General features: G+C 55.0%; 1 protein-coding gene across 1 annotated transcript in view; it reads right to left on the bottom strand.

Annotated features, from left to right (window-relative positions):
- Positions 1-20,527, bottom strand: part of Col4a1 (collagen type IV alpha 1 chain) — a 125,434-nt gene that overhangs the window by 8,918 nt on the left and 95,989 nt on the right. The window contains exons 27-48 of the mRNA XM_026399535.2: positions 18,296-18,388; positions 18,105-18,209; positions 16,370-16,467; positions 14,582-14,732; positions 14,310-14,423; positions 13,600-13,767; positions 13,395-13,484; positions 12,540-12,692; positions 12,281-12,379; positions 12,087-12,176; positions 11,127-11,266; positions 10,645-10,771; positions 10,476-10,556; positions 9,945-10,043; positions 8,964-9,014; positions 7,166-7,351; positions 6,489-6,622; positions 4,772-4,844; positions 3,818-3,889; positions 2,709-2,837; positions 1,695-1,793; positions 529-741 (exon numbers count right to left, since the gene is read on the bottom strand). Coding sequence (XP_026255320.2) covers positions 529-741; positions 1,695-1,793; positions 2,709-2,837; positions 3,818-3,889; positions 4,772-4,844; positions 6,489-6,622; positions 7,166-7,351; positions 8,964-9,014; positions 9,945-10,043; positions 10,476-10,556; positions 10,645-10,771; positions 11,127-11,266; positions 12,087-12,176; positions 12,281-12,379; positions 12,540-12,692; positions 13,395-13,484; positions 13,600-13,767; positions 14,310-14,423; positions 14,582-14,732; positions 16,370-16,467; positions 18,105-18,209; positions 18,296-18,388 — 2,565 coding nt within the window. The remainder of the gene's footprint in view (positions 1-528; positions 742-1,694; positions 1,794-2,708; positions 2,838-3,817; positions 3,890-4,771; positions 4,845-6,488; positions 6,623-7,165; positions 7,352-8,963; positions 9,015-9,944; positions 10,044-10,475; positions 10,557-10,644; positions 10,772-11,126; positions 11,267-12,086; positions 12,177-12,280; positions 12,380-12,539; positions 12,693-13,394; positions 13,485-13,599; positions 13,768-14,309; positions 14,424-14,581; positions 14,733-16,369; positions 16,468-18,104; positions 18,210-18,295; positions 18,389-20,527) is intronic.

Genomic DNA, 20,527 nt, shown 5'->3' with positions numbered 1-20,527 from the left:
GGCCCTTGCAGCGCTGCTTCTAGATTCTATCCCCAACCGACTGCCAATCAAAGTGCTCGACATCAAGATGTGATGGGTGGAGGGTGTCGGCAGCAGACAGGACAAGGACAGATGCGTAGCTCTCTGCTGACCTACACTAACAGAGTGACCAGGCAGAGAAGATGTGGAGCATGTCGGCCAGGACAATAGGGATGTGTTTTAGACACGCAGCAGCTACAGGCCGTGTTGTCAGAACACGGTGCAGGCTGTTGGGTGCGAGCGGGGGGACCTCCACCCTTCCTGGGGCTGGAAGATGAGATCTAAAGCTGGGTAAAGCATCAGCCCTCACAGTCCTCGCTTCCCGTCAGTAGTTCAGTGGCTGTGAACTGAGGGTTCACTTATCGGGATGGAGGGAGACGGGTGGGGCCCTCCTGAGGAACCTGTGCCCTCGGCGGACTCCTCACCAGGGCAGCAGGGCGGGGACAGTGAGTATCCCCGCTGGCAGCTGCCACATTGCACTGAAGGGAACGCAGACCCACGGCGGCTTACCCAGATCCTGGCCATGGGCTCGCTCGTTCCCCTGCACGTAGAGAAGGGAGTACCCGTGGTAAAGGATCTTGGTCCCAGGAGGACATGATGGGTCATCTGTTGTCTGACTGTGCCTGGTCACGAGGAAGCCGTGGTCGACGGATGGGGTGCCTGGGGGCCCCATGGATCCTGGCAATCCATCAGGGCCGGGTGGGCCAGGAAACCCTCTTGGACCTATAATACAAAGACAAATGATTTCCTCTAGTTACAATTAGGTTCCCCAGAAAACTCTCAAAACCATCATCTCAAACAAGCTATTAATATTTTTTTATTTCCACTAAGTAACTTGCCTTTTCACATTACAAAAAGGGTACCCAGAAAAGTACTCAGGGTACTGAGTACAAGCACCTACCTCCTCCAGGTGGTCTCCCCTCCCTTCCTGCACACCCCCTGGTGACAGCTTAAGGAGCCCTGCAATGCACTGGACCCAGAGCACTGCTCAGAACACCGAGTTCAAGCAATAGGGAACACACGGAGGCGGATGTGGGTAGACAAACCCAAGCGGGTGGACTCGTGCACACCATTCCTAGAGAGTGCTGGGCTTCCCACGGCCAGACCGAGGTCACACAGGACTAACCAAGGAACCTCACGGGGCGAGCAGCGCAGAGCAGTAAGACCCGTGGACACGGGTCCTTCCATCCCCTGGGGTGGCTTTGCCAGAGGCAGGACTGTCACCACCCTGCTGGTGAGCTCCTTGTTCAGGTGGCCTCTGCCTTAGCCCACTGTCATGGTGGGTGGCCACCTGAGTTCCCGCTCCCCAAGGAAAGGGGTGGCCATAGCGGCCTTTGGGCCAACGCTGGCATCATTATCTTTCACTCTCCTTTCCCTCGTCTGTGGCTCCAATGACTCTGCCTAGCTTCAGCCCACTTCTCTCTTGAGACCCCACGTGGGGCCACCACCCTTGGCCACCTTTCAACCACATCTGGAAAATGCACGCCTGATCCTATCTGCCTCACCACAGAAAGGAACCACAGCTCAGCTCCTCCGTGCGCCTATTTCCAAGACACACGCTTCCTCAGACACCTTTCAAGGAATCCTCTTGGTTCATTTTCAGGTTTCCGCACGCCTGGGCCTACTGTTTCCAACCAAAAGATGGGTGATGAGGTTGGAAGGTCACAGCCACCTACCAGGAGGCCCGAAAGGTCCCGTCTCTCCTTTCTGGCCAGGGGCACCGTCAAAGCCAGGGGCACCTGGGGGTCCAGGCAAGCCCACCGAGCCGGCCACACCTGCAGCAAGAGAGAGGAATTTGTGATGTGGTCCTCCGTGGTGGCAAGCTGGGTCTGCTTTTTATTAGAGCTCTCCAGCCATACACAGTCGCTGGGTTCATCCTGACAAGCTCAGACATGCATGGGAATGGATTTCAGTTTGTGATCACTCCTCCCATCTTAAATGTCTTTTTCAGCCTCTACAGACGAGAGGGGCTGCCTGGTCAGCCCCCAGCTGTGTGCTGCAGAGCCTAGCACAGGCTGCGAGAGCCACCAGCGCACTGACGTGCAGTGGGCGTGCTCCATCGGCCCCTGGGTTCTCCTGGGTTCTGGCTGTGACTATGGCAGATGGTGGGAAAGGCGGTGTGGGGAGACGGCCTCAGTGTCACGGCATCGGATGTCCCCACCTGGACAGCTTGCTGTTTTTGTGGGCAGCTCATTCGCAGGTAGCTTGACCCTGAGCTTCATGGATGCTGCCTGGAGCTCCTCCACTTTCCACCCACCCCTACCAGCTGCTTCCTGGTAGGGTGAGCTCAATACCTAGCCAGACCCCAGGTGAGGGTTTCCCAGAGCAGCGGCACAGCAGCACCCCTGCCAGCTGGGCAGAGACCCTGAGCTGCCTGGAGAGCAGAATCCTGCACTCCAGGGGCTGCCGGCCGCCCCGCCTTCCCCCGAGAGGCTGAGGTGCTAGTGCGCCTGGCCGGGCTTCTCCTTGAACCTGGACCATGTGTCCCCCTGGCTTCCTGTGTTCTATTCTGGCTTTTTTAGGTCCCCGCAGAAGCTTCCCTTGTTCAGAGAGACATGGAGGGAAGTCAGTCGTATTCAAATGTGTTTGGTAATGCCACCAGAGGCTCTGACCCGAGGCACCTGAGTGAAGGGGGAGCCCTGCCCGCCTCCCCAGCTCCCGCACCCTGCTGCACCACCCAGGAGCCTCACCTTGCTGCCCTTTGGGACCCGGAGGGCCCTGGAGCCCTTTCAGACCTGGCGGACCCTCAGGACCAGGGAGTCCTGGCTCCCCCTTGATGATATCGTAAGGACCTGGAGGGCCAGGGGGGCCTGGGAGACCTGTGGGAATCAGACACAATCCATCAATTGCACATTAATACTGGGCCAGGAACAGGCCCTGGAGGAGAGTCCAGTTCAGATGACCACATTTCTCCAAAGTAAAGTCTTACCAAAGACATAAGGCATCGGATCTCACCACACGTATTCGGTCTGCACATGCTATTTACCCTAAAACCCCAGCCTCTGGGACTGGAAAAGACGCTGGGGTCACCCATGGAAACTCTCCACTCCATTCTGGGATGCCCACAGCAACCACCCAGAGCTGGCCTGCACGTCCAGGCACAGTGTGTCCTCCCCAGGACCTCAGCCCTGGCTGCTGTTAGGACATTTTCTCACCATCCTCCCCATCTGCCTCGCTGGGCACGTAACCACTGCCCCCAACTCTCAAGGCTACTTTACTGCAGGTCTGGGAATGCGGAAGCCACAGGACAGAAGGTGAGGTCTGTCTCTGCCTCCTCTTCCTCAGCCAGACCCCGGTTCTCTCTCACTCCACCTTCTCCCCCTGCTCTTCCTTCCTCCTTTCACTCCTCATTCTCCTCCCTTGAACATGGTTTTGAAAATTCAGCAGAGCCCAGGAATAGGGCTGCCCAGCAGAGTGCCTCCGGGAGCTGCTTCACCCCGGGCCCGAGGGGAAGGGCAGCCGAGGCCCTTCCCAGGCAGGGTCCTTCCCCCAGCCAGGAGGTGTGCACTCTGCATGTGCCCAGAGGACTGCTCACAGGACTTCGGAGCCTGGGACGTGTTCAGTCTGGAGCCTGTTCTGGTCTTGACCGCCCCTCCTCCCTCCTCTGGACTCCCCACCAGGCAGAGCCTGTACAACTTTCCAGACAAGTTGCTAATGAAAACAGTGTCATACAGGGACGCTGACATGCTACAAAGAGCTTCCGTCACCATTTCACATACGCAAGACCGACCCCCTCATTGGGGGCTTTTATATCTCCCAGATCATCAGTGAGGTCCCATGAGTGAACACGCTCTCCTACCTTTAGGGCCGGGGACACCTTGATCTCCCTGATCGCCCTTCAGCCCCTGGAGGCCAGGAAGACCCTTTTGACCTAGACAGAAGGAGGACACCGTCTTTACACAGGGCTTGCAATGACACACAGACGTGTACACATGCACACGTACACTCCCCAAACACACACGCATGTATATGTGTGCACATGTGTGCGTGCTGTGTGTACGCACACACATGCACACTTACACCACACACACAGACACGTATTCATGAAAACATATACGTACACACCATGAACACATTTCCAAACAGGTCCTCAAAGAAGAAAAGGGCATTATTCCTGTTGGCTAAAGCATTCGATGGAACTTGTCCCTCTAAAACCAGAAACCACACTTTTCCCATGGTCACAACCAGAAGGGGACACGTGACACTGCTCATGGTTACCATCTGATTCACACATGGCCCCAAGTAGACCACAGGACACCTGCCGGCTGAGAGCTTGTTTTCAACTTTCATATTTATCATTCAGCAGCAAAAATGGCAGAGCCTGGAATCCAGGAGCCACCAATGAATGCTTGTTGTTGAATACCTTAATAAACAAATGGGTGGACCCAATCAGTGATTTCTTATTGAAATACAAATAGTAGAGGTGAACATGAGCCTTTTTTTTTTTTTTTTTTTTTTGGTGGTGGTGCTGGGGATTGAACCTAGGGCCTTGTGCATGCGAGGCAAGCACTCTACCAACTGAGCTCTATTCCCGACCTGAGCCACTTATTCTTAATGAGAAAAACCAGACTGTGTATACAGCCATTGCAGGATTATCAAATTGGGCCACTGCATGGAAAGGCCACTCCTGATTTGAAGAGAACCAGAGATCCTGCTGCCTATTATGTAGCATCTCAACACCGAGGGCCTGTGGTTAGGGGCCTCCGAACAGCATCTGTTCAACAGTAAGGCCATGCAGTCTGTCCTGTCGTACCTTGAAATCCTGGAACTCCCGGAGGCCCCATATCACCCTTGGAACCTGTGAGTCCAGGAGAGCCGCCAATGCCCTAGACACAGAAAGAAAACGTCAGCGGGGACTGCTCAGACACACACAAGTCGCTCCAGTGACCTGGTAGTCAGAAAGCCGACACCGTGGACTGGAGTAGCAATGCAGCCCATGTTTTCTTAAATGATCCAACAAGAATGATGGGAACTCTCTGCGTGCCCACGTCGGGCAGTGGAAACTGTGATGATCTGCCCTGTTCTGGCCTGCCTTCTCTTGTCCATCCACATGGCAAATTCCTCAGGAGCAGGGAAAGTCTTACCCCTGCAGCCCACCCCAGCACAATGCCAAGAACAGAGTTGGAACTCCACAGACACCTGTCAGGGAAACGTAACCATCCCCAGCACTAGACCACCCTCAAAGGAAAATTCCCCTAAACACCCAAATGCCATGACTTCTCCAGAGTTAGCTCCATGTCATACCTGAAACCTGATTCTAATTAGGTAAAAAATTTTAAAACACTAGAGAAGGATTACTTTCCTTTACAATATAGTGATATTAATATATTTAGTATCATTAGATGATTTTCTTATTATTTCAATATAGTTATTCCACTCTGTAGGCATGATTACAACATACAAAAAGCCCTATTATTTCTTACATTGATTTGCTTCTCTACCTTATTTTAAAAAGTATAGTAATAATAGAGTGTGCATAAATATATTTATGTAAATACACACACAAATTCATGCATCCATGCGTATACCGAGAGCAGACACTGATTGGCACTAGGACTAGGGAATATATTTCTATGTTACTGAGGAATAAAAGCAGGAATATCCCAACACTTGACAAATTATCTATACTGTGTCACTGGAAAACTCATTCAGCAATAAAGAACCTAAAGTATATTCCTGCTCACATGCGGCGTGTGGTGGGTGTGTGAGCATGGCGCGGAGGACCAGCAGGTGACAGTGATCCTGCGGCTCCACGCACCTGCTCTGCACAGCTGCTGACAGCACTTCTCAGTTCACTAACTGCACAGTTACAAGGCACCCCTTTCCCCTGAGGAAGTGCCTTGTCTCTCACATGGCCCTCCACTGAGGAGCCACAGGGAGAACCGGGCTGCCCCAGCAGAACCCTGCCGGCTCCACAGACCTCCCACTCCAACTCCCTCTCCCCAAGCGCACAGAGGAGCGGAGACGGAGGAGAGAAGAGACACACAGAGAGCAGGGGTCCACGCCAAGGCTTCCCTAGGACCCCAGCCAAGCGTGTGCCTTGTCCCTGATGTGGTCAAGCTGAGAGTCCAACCAAAGACAGTGCTTTACTTGGAGTGGGAGGGACTGGTGTCCAGGCACCACAGGAGACTCAAGTTAAACAACAATGACTCCCAGGGCAACACTGGCTTGTTTTTTGCATGAAGTGTGTCAATAGATGGTGATTTAGGTTCTGAACTACAATTTGAAAAGTACAATGGATCTTACAAATAGATGGTAAAAAATGTGATGCTGGTTTCCTGTTCTGGTGCCAATAAAGAAGCTGGTTACTGGCAAGAGAAGGAACTGACTAGGGGCTAGGGAGCGCCACTCGTTTGTATATACATACACACAACAGCACACACAAGGACAGATGGTTTTCTGCGAGCAGAACAGGCTCTTTCTCAAAGACAGACAAAACAAGGACGGCAGACGACAAGCCCGTCACTCACCGGCATGCCCTGGAACCCTGGGTCTCCCTTGGGCCCCGGAATGCCGGGTGCTCCTGGCCATCCTGGATTTCCCTTGTCACCCTTCAGCCCGTCAAGCCCAGGAAGCCCTGGAGGCCCCATGGGTCCCGGAAGCCCTAATAGGAGAGGAAAGGTGTATGATTAAGGTGGGAAGGTGCATTCCACGTACCTGTCCCTGGGCTGTGACGCCCATCACTGACACCCAGCTGTCCCTCATCATGACCCCACCAGATGAACAACATAAGCCCTTAAGAAATAAAGGCCAGGCCCAGAAGGAAAGAGGGATACATGTGAATGCCAAGACCTCCTGACAAGGCACCCTGGGATCCAGGTGCCCTGGGCACCTCCGGTACCACCACCGACGCTGGCGTCAGGTGGAGGGCACTAGAGCATCTGCTGGTCTACACCAAGCTCCGGGGGTATCTGTGCCAAGTCCGCTCCAGCAATTTCCTCCCTTGCATCTCCCTAATTTCTGAAGTTTCTTGAGAGGATAGAGAAAAACTTTCACCTAATAGGCCAAAAATACAGCTTCTAGTTCTAGTGAATGTTGTAAATGTCTAGAAACCTCAATTGAGAACATAATTGTTTCTTTCACACTAGTTTCCTTGTGTGGATTCCGTCCCAGCCCCCAGCTTTGACACCTGGTGAAACACCCTTACCTGGCAGGCCAGGTTGTCCCTGAGGTCCTCGGTCCCCTTTGGGTCCCTCCACGGGGCGGCCGGGAGTGCCTGGTAAGCCTGGCTGTCCTTGGGGCCCCGGAGGACCCATGAATCCTTGCTCGCCTTTGGGTCCAGGAATTCCGGGACTCCCAGCTAATCCAGGGAAACCCACTTCTCCCTTTGAACCTAGACAACAAAAGAGTTTGAGATGGTGAAAAGAGCAGAACAGACTCGGGGCTCAGAGGGAGGGGTGGCAGGAAAACGCGTCCCATCCTCCAGGCACCCACAGTGGGGAGCTCCCAAGGCCTGGGAGGAAGGAAAAGTAACAACCAGGCAGCTCCCCTGGCCTGGGAGGGAGAACCCGGCTACCTTCTCCACACATTCTAAAGGGAGTCTTCTGAGAAAGGCACCTGAACCCGTGAGCAACTGCCCTGCCGAAGTGACGCTGGGCTGGCCCAGGGGCAGGGGTGCTTTGGCTATTCTGGGCCTTTTATTCTTCCAAATGAATTTTAGAACTTTTTTTTTCTAACTTCTATGAAGAATGACATTGGTATTTTAATGGAGATCGTGTTGATTCAGTATACTGCTTGTAGTAATAGGACCATTTAACAATATTATGTCTGCCTAACCATGAACACGTGAGGTCTTTCTGTCTTCTCATGAAATAGCTACAAAACACTAAAGAAAGAAAAGGGGCTTCTTCCACTGTTTGAGGTCTTTCTCCTGCTTGATTTGATTTATTCCTGGATATGTTTTCTAGGCTACTGTGAATGGGATTGTTTTCTTGATCTCTTTCTTAGCAGATTCATTGTTGCTGTATAGGAAAACTATTTATTTTTGTGCGTTGATTTTGTAATCTCCTACCTTGCTGAATTTGTTAGCTCTAGTAATCTTCAGGTGGACCATTTTGGATCTTCTAAGTACAGGATCATATCATTTGGATATGATAATTGGACTGCTTCCTTTCCTAGCTTTACCCCCTTTATTTCCTCCTCTGGCCTAACTGCTCTGGGTAGAATCTCTAGTACTATCATTGAATAGGAGAGGTGACAGGGACGTCCTTGTCTTATCTCAGATTTTAGAGGACATGCTTTCAGTTTCCCCCATTTACCATGAGGTTGGCTTTGTCTCTGTCATATATTTAGCTTTCATTAGGCAAGTTCCTTCTGCCCTTACTTTCTTCAGTTTGGGTTTTTTTCATGAATTGGTGCTGAATTTTGTCAAAGGCTTTCTCTGCACCTATTGAGATGACGACGTGATTTCTGTCCTTGATCCTATTTGTGTGGTTAATTGCATTTATTGATTTGCATATGTCAAATCATCCTTGCATCCCTGAGATAAATCCAACTCAATCATGATGTACAACCTTCTTACTATGTTGGATACTATTTGATAATATTTTATTAAGGATTTTTGCCTCTAAAATTTATCTTGATCTGCAGTTTTCTTTCTCGGATGTGTCCTTATCTAGTTTTGGCAAGTGTGATACTGGCTTTGTAGAATGAATTTGGAAGTTTTCTACCCCTTTCCATTTCATGGAATAACCTGAGACGCACTGGCATTAGTTCTTTTATAAAGACTGGGCAGAATTCAACTGAGAATCTACCTGGATTCTGTGGCCTAAAATATGGTCTGTGGTCTATTTTGGAAATTCCTAGGCTTTCTTTTGTTAGAAGGCTTTTTATTATCACTTCTGTATGGTTCCAGTTATGGGCCTGTTTAGGTCTTCTGTCTTGAGGAGACAGAGAGTGGCAGAGTGGCCGACAGTGGCAGGAGGGGCAAGCTGAGAAAACGTCACCTTTGTCTCCTTTGCTCCCTGGAAACCCGGGGAACCCTCTTCCTGGTAGACCTGTGGGATAAGGACAGAAGAGTCAGAACGCAGGGGCAGCACAAGGAGGCCAGCTGTCCTGATGCACGCACGAGGCATCCGTGGTGTGCGCGGACTATTCATGGTAAGGTGGGAGCAGGGACACCTCCTGTGAGGGTCCCAAGACGCCGCAAGTCCATATTTGTCACTCAGAACCTTTTCCTAGGCACCTTTCAGCTCAGAGCCCTTGAGGCTTGGCAGAAATGATCTGTAAATGAGAGCATTTCCTTCCTACTGCGGCTTGCCCGTGGACAAACTGGCCTTCCCCAGGAGGTGGGACAGCCCAGAGGCCCGGGGCAACAGACATGGGGGAAGGCAACAAGAGAATGGGCTCGAGGGGAGACTTAAGTGGGGTGGGGAGAACTTAAGAAGACGCCAACAGGGACAGCCCCAAGTCCCCTCCGTGCTCCTCCCCAGGTCCCTTCGTGGGGGTGACTAGCTTCAGTCCTGAGTTTGCCCCCTCGCACAACACAGCATACGTGACTGCACTGTCACAGCTGGTGCTGGTTCTGGGTCCAAGTTGCAGCCCTGCCATCAACGACAGGAGCAGAGTCAGGGGCCCCGTCTCACGCTCCCTTCTCAAACGGACCAGAGGCCTGGCAGAGTGGAATCTCGCTTTTGTTTCCGTTCTCTTTTATCCTGACAAATGCAGGGAGACGGGAAGGAGAGCGTCCCACCTGAGCCCGGGCCTCAGCGCCCAGGGCTGTGCCTGCCTCCTGGCCTCCCCACCGAGCCCTGCTACTTCAGGGCCCCCTTCCCCATCTGGTCCTGCCCCCATGTCCACGTCAGGGCTTCAACAGTCACAGGGACACAGCAGAGGCACCGCTGGTGACCTGCTCCTCTCACTCCGAGTGGTACCAAGGTCTCCTTATGGCAATGCACACTCGGGAGGGGAGTGGGGGTCGGAGATACCTGGTTCGCCCTTCTCTCCTGCCGATCCTGGAATTCCGTCACTGCCTGGCTCCCCTTTCTGTCCGGCTGGGCCTGTGGGGCCAGGCTGTCCAGGAAGACCTAGAGAAATTCCACAGTCCCTCAGGGAAGCTCTCACAGAACTGTCCTTCAGACATCCCCAGGACACTCCCTCCTGGGTTTACTTAGAGTCCCTGAGGTCAATTCTGATGACCTTTAGAGGGGACCCTCTGTGCTGCTCGCAAGATGTGACCTGATCCTCAGGCACAGGTGAGAATGGGAAGAAGATGCCCAAAGCACCAAGAAACTGCTTGGAGACTGGTCCTGGTGCCTTACAAGGGTAAGCCCCTGGAAAGACCCTGCAGGACCCCAGACTTGATGCTCATCTGGAAAACGGAGGGTGGGACGGCCAGGCCCCCAGCCCACCGCAGCGCCCAGGGCCCAGTCTCTCTGGGATGGGAGCTCCCTGCGGCTGCAGTTCCCCAGCTGCTGCTCTTCCCCATGTTCCCCATCTATGTCCGGGAGGGTCTCTACCTGCTTCTCCTTTGACACCAGGGACACCGTCCAGTCCTGGAAGGCCTTTGTCACCCTTCTCCCCAGGCAACCCAGGGCTTCCTGAGGAAAACACAACATTCCAGAATGGCCCATTAGCCTGAGTGCAGCGTCTGTGCACCACCCGCTAAGGAGGAGGCCGGCCACCTACCTGGATAACCAACGCTCCCTGGAGACCCCTTGGGGCCCGGAGACCCCGGCATTCCTGGAATCCCGATGCTGCCCTTCTCGCCCTTCTCTCCAGGGCTTCCCGGGAACCCTGCTGCTCCCTGGTCTCCCTACAGGGTGGAGCGAGGCCTGTTAACTTCCCGCCTGTCCCCAGCGCACTCTGGACAAGAGTGCACACTTAGGTCTTATCTCCACACTTCTCACCAAAGAACCAAAGTCTGCTTCTGAAGAAAGGGAGAAGGGATGGCGAAAGAGCAGGTCCTCGCCCGTCCCTCCCCTCTCTCCTGAGAACTGGCCACCCTCCCCTCTCAACAAGTTTCTAGATTCTTCCTGGGGGCGAGAGGCAGTGGGCGGGAGGGGTGGCAGCTTCCAGCTCCTTGGGAAGTGCCGTGGGCTGCGATGCCCTGGCTGCGAGACTGTGGATGAAAACCCTCCAACACTCTGGGCAGACGCGGGGCCAGTTACCTTGTCGCCAGGCCGCCCGGGAATCCCAATGCCGGGCAGACCCGCCTGCCCCTTCTCTCCTTTGGCCCCTTTCTCTCCAGGCAAGCCGGGGACGCCCTGAGGGCCGGGGATGCCAGGCACGCCCTTTTCCCCAGGTGTTCCTGTAACACACACAGAGGCAACGGGAATGAGAACTGCTCGTGCCCACCGCAGCCGCAAGAGGCAAAAACGTCCGCCAGGTCATCAACCCGCCAGTGATCCAGCTCCCTGTGGCCCCAGAGTCACCGCAGAGCCAAACCAGGAAATGCCACTGCCACCTTCTAAGACGGTCATTTGATGCAGAGAGCTAAGTGCTTAGAATACTAACCAACGGCACAAAAAAAAACCCAAAAAAACACGTTTATTTGTTTATTAACCAGAAATCAGAGGGGTGGTGAGATGCCGTGGAGTATAAAGACAGGTGTGTTGGTGCCAAGCTCACTTAGTCATAGGCAGAAGGAGGTGGCAGGAGCCCTGCAAAGAGGGGCAGATGGGTGCCCTCTCCCTGCCCATTCCAAGACACCCAGGCAGCCTGCTGGTCTCAGTGCTCTGTCTCCCCCTGTGTCCCTGCTCTTTCTGGTTCTCTCCCTGGAGCAGACGCCTATGGGAAGGCGTGAAGGCAGAGCAGCCAGGGACCTGTGGACTAACCCCCAGGACCTGGAGGCTGAGATGCTAGTGCTGGTGGCCTGAGTGGGGAGCCAGTGTCTCCCGGGAGCCGCCAGCCCAGCAGCCAGTCACTCACAGATGACGCACAGGAGAGTGCGGCAGGCTGGGCTTTGTTCTCTTACACTGAGAGGGTCTTTTGGCAAGGGTCATGGTGTCAACCAAATGCCCCGTCCCTAGGCAGAACTGAGGGGGTGACGCCCGGCTGGTGAAGCAGGGCCGCTCTGCAGACACTCCCGCTGCCCACCCACATGCCTGCAGAGTCTTCACCCAGGTTACCTGGCAAGCCCATGCCACCAACCGCTCCTTTCGGTCCAGGGAGTCCTGGAGCCCCCGGTGTTCCACTTACGCCGGGGTCACCCTTAGGCCCTGGAATAACAAAGAGAAAAGTCGAATAGGTCCACCTCTTTGGGAAGGACAGGGTACCTCCTCAGCAGCACTCTGGCACACGGTAAGCCCGAGCTCCCACCTACCTGGCTGTCCGGGGTGCCCGGCCTGCCCATCCTTCCCAGGCACTCCTGGCGTCCCAGGGTCTCCTCGGGATCCTTTGTCACCAGTGGGTCCAATTTGTCCTACACATCACAGAAAAACCAATTAAGACCCACGTTTGTGTAGAAGGAACCCACTGCAGGGACACAGGGTGGTTTGATTTATTTATGGAGAACCAACTATCCCCACACACAGCTAGGCACATGGCTCCACCTTGGCGTTAAAGGCTCTCCTCCCACGCACCTTTTTCTCCTTGGTCTCCCTTCTGTCCCTTCATGCTGCCCATGTCCACTTTCTCCATAGACCCTGGTTTTCCAGGGAGCCCAACATCCCCTTTGTCGCCTTTGAAGCCAGGGTCCCCCCTGGGTCCTGAGGAGCCTGGGAAGCCGTGGTCCCCTGCAGAGGAAAGAGAAGCAGCGGGTGAGGCCTGGCCCTGCCTCACGGACGTGCATATCAGGTTCACCATTCATCCAGCTTCTGGCAGCAACCAATGAGGCTGGGAAAACTTAAGGACCCATGCAAAAGGGACACTAGGTGGCCAGTGCTGGAGTCACGTGGGAGAGTTTGACCCCAGGGAAATGAAGAACAAAGCCCATTTGGGAACTTCATTATTTGCTAATATTTCTAATACACTTCACTTGGCTAATTAGTTCAGATAATCACTTGTCCTTACCAGTCCTGTTCAGAGCACCCACAATTCCTAACAAGGTACAGAACAGGCATTTTCCCGTCCTACTCAGCAAATGCCCTTTTTGTTTTGTTTCACACTTAGAGTCAATTTCTTTTTTAAAGAAAATTATTGTGGAACAGTTTCAAATAGCATAAATAAAAATTAGGCCTTGAAAAGAAGCCAGGTTTGTCTGAAGACTCCACCACTTCCCACAGAAGGACCCAGTGCACCCTGAAGGAAGGCCCTGCTCCTCCCGAAGGCCCTGTGCCTGAGACTCAGTTCCCAGGAGAGGGGTCCTCCAGCCCCTGGCTTCGCCCTCTGTACCTCTTCATCTGCCTCTCGGAATGCAACAAAGTGTGCAGCAAGGCCTGACCCCCAAGATGCTCAAGAAGGACACAGGGGGTGTTGGGGTCTGCTGGTTCCCCTACCTTTTTCTCCAGGTAGTCCTGGGGCACCTGCGGGTCCTGGTGAGCCTGGCTGTCCTGGGGTCCCCATGACACCCATTTCTCCCTTGGGACCTGTGGCCAAAATGAAGGAGTGTGAACGTTTCTGCACATGGAACATGAATAGTATGAGCGACGAGAGAACGAGGGGAGACGTCCCTCATCATCAACCCAGGCAGAAGCCACCCACCTGGGAACCCTGGAATTCCAGGTGTGCCCTGCTGTCCGGGAAGGCCAGGCAGCCCTGACTGTCCTGTGAGGCCGGGAAGTCCTTGAGAGCCTTTGTCTCCTTTAGGGCCGGGCATGTCGAGGCCTGGGAATCCAGGGAAGCCTTTCTCGCCTTTCACTCCAGGGGGACCTGCAGGTGGGGAGAGCGAAGGTCACTTTAGAATAAACCCTGGCTCCTCCTTTCTGAAGGAAGCCCGTGAGCAAGCCACCCCTGGGGCCCTGAATGACACCAGCGATGAACGATGTCCTGAGAGAAGGGGCCACCTCTTCCTGCCCCCAGTGTCATGGCCACAGGACAGGTGTCACTGCAGGCTCTGCCCGACTCCCCTGCACCACCATGTTCTAAGGGGATTCTTACAAAGGCAAAGGCAGCTAGACCCAGGCTTGGTCTGTGTTTTCAGCAACCTCTTAAGCCTGCTGTGCAAACACTACTTGGAGTATACAACTGAGAGATGTTTGACACATACACCAATCTCACGGGGAGGAAAACAATAGAAATCTGTGACTCCATGTTTAAGCAAACGACCAAACCCACTTCACAAACTAGAACTTCCTTTCTTCCCTTCACTTCGGAAATTGTGCTTCTCCCTCCTCAATGGCAGCTGCGTGTCTGCATTGTCTCCCGGCCCATTGTGCTTGGGGAAGGGACCATTCAAGAGAAGGGCACTTTACCTGATGACCCTGGTGGTCCCTGCCCTCCAGGCGGGCCCATAACTCCAGGGGGGCCTATTCCGGGAGCTCCAGGGGGTCCTGCTGGGCCTTGTACTCCAGGGGGTCCGGGGTCACCTGGAGGGGGATGATCACACACGTTCCATACCACACGCAGGCCACCCGCACCCGAGCACCACCCAGAACCTAGGTCTCCATCAGCCATTCAGCACAGGTGCCCCGGGGCGAGAAACAGACCCCGTCCTCGACATAGTCTAGACCCATGTGCAAGTTACCTCTGATCCCCTGAAGCCCAGGTGGGCCGATGGCCCCGTGTTCTCCAGGAACGCCTGGTCCTCCGATGTTGCCTTTCTCCCCCGGTGTGCCAGGAATGCCGGGAAGACCTGGAAGTCCCTTGAGTCCTGGCAGACCAATGCCAGGTTCTCCCTGAAAGTCCCCAAAGCAGAAGAAGCAAATCAGTTGGCAATGTCAATATCTTTACCAGTCAGCAGTGCAGAGGTCAACTTGGCTGATGCGGCCAACATGTGGGTGAGAGCAACATCTGTTCTACCCGTCTGCATCATCTGCAAAGCTTCCCCACAGCAGTTGTTTCCTGCCAACTTCCCCACAAGCCCTGGGTGCAGGTAACAAAGGAGGACAATCCAGACACTGCACCAGTATCCTGGCCCTCGCAGCCCCTTGGCTCTGCCTTCTTGAACCTGGGATGAAGAGCTGACCCTGAGCAGCCAACATGACAATCTGTGACTGATGGATGGAAACCCATGACAATCTGTGACTGATGGATGGACATCTTCTTAAGAGCTGGCCACTTCCAGAGTGGGTCCAGGAGTCCGTTTACCCAGTTTTTTATACAAAGGAGGCTTTCATGGCAAATCAACATGCAGAACGACGGCATGAATCAAGGGGCTTGGACAAGGTGATTAAAAATAAAGGAAGTATTTTTGTTGGACGAGTGTGCAATCAAGATAAGGGTGCAGGTGGGCATTAAGCCACAGTGCCCAGCTGGGCCACCCAAGGGACAACCTACAGAAGAGGAGTGTTTGGGCATCAGTGGGCCTTGGCAGCTGCCCGTGTCTGGGAGGAAGCTTCCCAAAGGGAAGGAAGTCCATCCCAGCGCTTCCTGAAAAGGCTGGGTATTTTAGGTCATCAGCAAATCCTTCCGGAGACATTAAGTTACGGGCCTCGTGTCTATGAGGCCATCCACATGCCACCAGAGTCAACTAGTTGCTCAATCCAATTGCATCGAATCACGCAAACTTCCTTGGTCACTGCTGCTCAGAACAGGGACGCCCAGGGCTGGATGTTTCCCAGGGTGCAGGGCCCAGGTCACACTGGGGCACAGCTGCCTCTGCACACCTGCTGTCCCCTGAGAGAACGTGAATGGGCCCGGGCTGGCTCCACCAGAGCATAGGTTATCCAGCGACTGTGGCCCTTTCTCCTGTCTCGTGCCAATGCCTTCTAGCATTTTCCTGTGTCTCTTACACTCTGAACAGGAATGGACATGATCACGGTCACTTCCCTTACTGAGGGGACTTCAGGCCTGGGCAAGCTGGAGCAGAAGGACATCTGAGGGCAAGGAGACCCTCAAGTCACAGCAGCCCTGCCCCGGTGACACTGGCAACCTGGGAAGGGGTCTTCCTGCTGTCCACTAGGGGTGGAAGTGCTCTTGGGTCTCCAGGCTAGAATCCAGGGCTGCTGCTGCTCGTGGTCCTGCCGGGCACGGGGCACCCTCCCACCATGGCCAGAATGTGCACAGCGTGTGGCTGAGAACCCTGCAGCGGCCCTCTGTGGTGGCTGTGGCTTCTTGTAGCACAGTGGCTCCCAAACAGCTTCACCTGCCACTCACCACAAGAAGCACATTTCACCTGAGACCTGCATAGCACAGGCGAGAAACTGTCATAGAACTGAAACATGTCATGAAATCGAAACAACGATCTCCCTCAAAATGCTGTGCTACGGGCTCTGCTATTCTCCACTCTACTCTGTCACGAACCAACTGTCCTGAGATTCATAACGCACGTTCAGTGTGTCCAATCAGTACCCAGGGAATGCTCAGTACCCACCTTCTGGCCCTGCAAACCGGGGCTGCCAGGTAAGCCATTAAACCCTGGGCGACCTGGACTCCCGGGAGCGCCCACGTCTCCAGGTAAGCCATCGACACCTGTGAAGTGAAGGAGACCATTACAGCTGCCCGCCTCTCCCCACTCTTCACTTCCTTCACAGGGGCCCAGGTGTCCTGGGCTGACTGAGCTGGCCATGACCATGAAGCCTTGGGAGATGGTTCTCAGAGGGAGGAGAGGCCACCCTGGCCGTGGGGTGCAGGACACGCAGCCAGGACCCTCCAGCCCCGAGCCCCGTCTCCTGCCCCTTCTCACCCTCTCCTCCGGTCCCTTTGCTTACTCTCTTCTTTCTCATCTTTCCTGTCCAACTCGTCCAAAACAGTGCCCACTGGGCACTGCACCCCCGGGAGGCCTGAAGACACTCTGACCCAAGGTGTGGCATCAGAGGACAGCGCCACGGCCCCCTGGGAGCAGAGCCGGCAGCTCCAGCCCAGACCCACCACGTCAGACTGCGTCTCAACAAGAGCCCCATTCCTCGGCCACACTACAGCTTGGCAAGCTCTGCAGACCACGGCTCTGGGATGAGGCTGCAGCCACACTGGAGCCCCTGGAACACCTGATAACAGTCGGGCCTCACCGCAGAGGTTCCCATGGCCTTTCTACAGCTGGCCACATGGTACTGGTGGCCGGCTAGCTTGGAGAGCGCCGGCCTAGAGCCGCCACGTGCAGTGTGCAGTCTATCACACTCGCTGGGGGACTGGCCGCACACCAGGCCTGAAGGCCAGTGGCCCTAACCACCCACTCAGGACCCACGTCCTAAGAAATTCCTTCCACATGGGAGAGGCTTATAATTAAGAAGACCCCCCCCCCCATGTGAGCAACTGTACGGTGCTCACAGGGGATTCAGTGCCCTCCGTGAGCAGGGAGGGGGCCTTAGCATTGGCTCTCATTCTCTCTCTCTCTCTCTCTCTCTCCCCCTCCCTCTGCACCCTCTCCCTCTTTCTCTCTGTCTTTTCTTTTAAGACAGAGTCTCACTGAGTCTCACTAAGGGTGGACTCAAACGCGCCATTCTCCTGCCTCTAGCTCCTAAGAAGCTGGGTTTGCGGCGTGCACCACCCTGGGCCAGCATTTGCTGGGACATCAGGGTCTTCTGCCCTTGAGCCCTGAAGGAGGGAGCCCCTGAGCGTGGGTCGGTGTCATGCGGCTCTTGGGGAAAGGGGCAGCTCTTGTCTAGAACGGCAGTCGAGGTGGGACTCCCCTCCTCCCAGGTCTCAGAAGGAGGTCATGGTCCTACAGCCAGAGTCCTGTGGGGACCCCTGAGAACAAGCCCCCCACATTTCCCTGCACCCCACCCCAGGCCATCCCCCGACTCAAGCCAACAAGGGCAGGGCTCGGACGGTCCATCTGCACTGCCCAGGGAGACCCCCTTGGAGGCCAGAACAGGTAGCTGGGCCCGGCTGGAGCACACCTCTCCAGAGCCACCTCCTTCCCAAGCAGACCCTCCACAGAGGGGACTTCCCACATGAGTGGTGGGATCGCCACCCTCAAAGCAGCGTGGACCCATGAGAGCCACCAGCACCAGGCACCAACTCTGGTGTCCTGGAGGCTGCTGCTTCCTCTCCCCAGAGCCTCCTCCATGCCTGCTGCTGCTGACCGGCGGAGGACAGAAGAGGCCCCGCAGCCCGCCTGGGCCTGTGGCCAGAGCACTGGCCCCCCACTGGGGCTCATGGCAGTTTACCTTTGGGGCCGGGAGGCCCAGGAAATCCAATCCCCGGCTGGCCTACAGAGCCCTTCTCTCCTGGGAGGCCTGGCCGTCCAGGGGTTCCAGGGAAGCCTCGGTCACCTGCAGGGAGGTAGGCCCGTGGTCAGCATGAGAAGAACATGAGGGAGCCCCCACCGTGACCAGGTGAGCTGGAACTGGAACCGTACCTTGGGGCCCTGGGAATCCCGGGGACCCTGGGAGGCCCTCTGCTCCTGGGGGTCCAGGTAAGGGGACCACCTTGCCTGCTTCACCCTTGGGACCTGAGAAGAAAGAACAAAGCAGAGAGACGTGACTGGTGGCCGCCGCACCCAGCTCAGGTGCACAGCACCGGGCACAGCCCCGGGGACACGCGTTCCCCCACCCCTTCCCTCTAGGCCTCCAGAGTCTTTCAGAGACGGCTTCTCTCCCCCGAGCATATTTCAGACGACCAAGATGTGTTGACAGGAATTCCTTAAGAGTTCCAAATCACAGCCTACAGAAAACGTCGCACCATCTACCAGACAAAAAGTGAGATGGCCCTGGGGCCTTTCTTAATTAGTTTGTCTCAAAAAACAAAATATTTCCTGTTCTTGCTCTTCCTCAGACAGACTCAGCGCCGTTGCCTTCAGGTTGGCCTTGATTCTGCTCACTTGATGGCAGCTTGTCTACACAGCATGGCAAGTGGGTGGTGGTGCAACATCCACTGCCTGCAGCTGTGTGGCGGGGGTTCTGAGACCCTCTCTACCTGCAGCCTTGGGTACAGCCATGCTGGGCCAGGAGATCTACTGGGGGCTGATGGGCTGTCAGAAAAGAAACCTGGGATCCCCTCCAGGCACGTGCAGGGACCCCTTCCGTACAGGAGTTCTAGGTAAGTGGAGTCGCCCAGGAATGGCCAGCGTGTCTGGCCACAGACTGGGAGGTGACCAGCTCAGCACAAAGCTGCTACCGGTGCTACGTCAGGGGTCAGGCTTTTATGGTCACCAAATAAACATGTCCCTGGGGGATCAGAGCCAGTTTCTAATCCAGACCCTGACAGGATCTAGATGGCGAGGAACATTCCAGCATGCAGACAACTGCCTGGCACGCTGGACGCCCTCCTTCAGGAAGCTCTTCCCATCACACTGGATAAACAAATAAGCACCTCGTCTGATTCCTCCAGGGTTTGTTCCTGGTCAAAAAGAAAGTCTAGCTCCTGGGTGCAGCTGCAAAAGTTGGCAGTGCCACAAGCCCGAGGCACACAGGATTTGCTGGGTTCAGAATCAGGAGAAAAGAGCAGGAGATGAGACGGCAGGTCCCTCCGCCTGGCTCCCTGGGGCCTTCCTGGTCACCCTAGTACTGGAGTTGGGAGAGACTTCTCTGGGACGCTCACTTAAAAAAGACCAAGATGGAAATCCTGACAGAGCCCAGGAGGCGCTGAGTGTCCAGTCACCGGCGAGCGAGCATGGAGGGACAGGGGCTCCGCCCTTACCTCCAGAGCCCATCAAGGTGCCATGCTGGAAGCCTGCGGCCCTCGTGGGGACAGGAGTTGATGCAGCCTGGGCTAACTCTGTGGCTAGGGGCAGACTCGGCAGATGTGTGGGTAAGAAGGTCACAGAACCATGGCTCCCACGCTGTCCTCCTTGGGGACTTCCATCACCCAGTAGCTTGTTACCACGTTGTTCAAAGCTTACTAATCACACAGTTTTAATCACCCTGAGTCCTTCATCAACCTTTGCAACTTGTTAAAAGCGTCCTGGTAAAGCACCTTCCTGCCTCCTCCGTGCACGAGCCAGGCCAGCTCTGCCCTTCTCGTTCCAGGACTGGCTAGGGAAGGGGTGCGTGTCTGTCGACTGGAATCACAGTGAGCTCACACATCACTGAGTGCCCATCCCTGAGAGGCTGAGCACCCCTTTCCCCAGGCTCCGAGAGAAGCCAGGTCTTGGTCATGGAGAGCAGAGGATGACGTGGGAAGACACATGGAGTCCCTGCTGTGGGTTCTCTGACAAACCTCAGGTCGGGGAGCACAGGGCAGGGCCAGGGCTGTCCTTCCACACTCTTGCCAACACCTAGCATCGTGCTTATGTTAACCACTCAAAAAACAGTCAGCTGACGGCCGAAACGAACAGAGTTAAACACAACCAGGACCCGGGGCTGCTGAGGCACCAGGCAACAGGCACCGCCTGTGGGTACAGAGTCGGGACCACATTGCTTGGGTCCCACGGAAGCCAAAATGAACAGAAATGAAGAGAAAAACTGGCCTGTGTCTTGGTAACCTCCACATCAAAGCTGGCTTCAGGTTTACACAGCTACACTTGTTTATAAGGAAACCCACGCATGACTACAGGTTCTTCAGGACCGACGCCTGGCCTGGCCCGTTCCATATGTGAGGAAGTGAAGCGAGCCAACAGGGGCTCGCCCAGGTCACACCCCTCTCTCCGGAG

The sequence above is a fragment of the Urocitellus parryii genome, chromosome 2, assembly GCF_045843805.1.
Source record: "Urocitellus parryii isolate mUroPar1 chromosome 2, mUroPar1.hap1, whole genome shotgun sequence".
NCBI lineage: Eukaryota > Metazoa > Chordata > Mammalia > Rodentia > Sciuridae > Urocitellus > Urocitellus parryii.
Note: the sequence above shows the minus strand (reverse complement) of the source record. Positions and strands in the feature narration are given on the sequence as shown.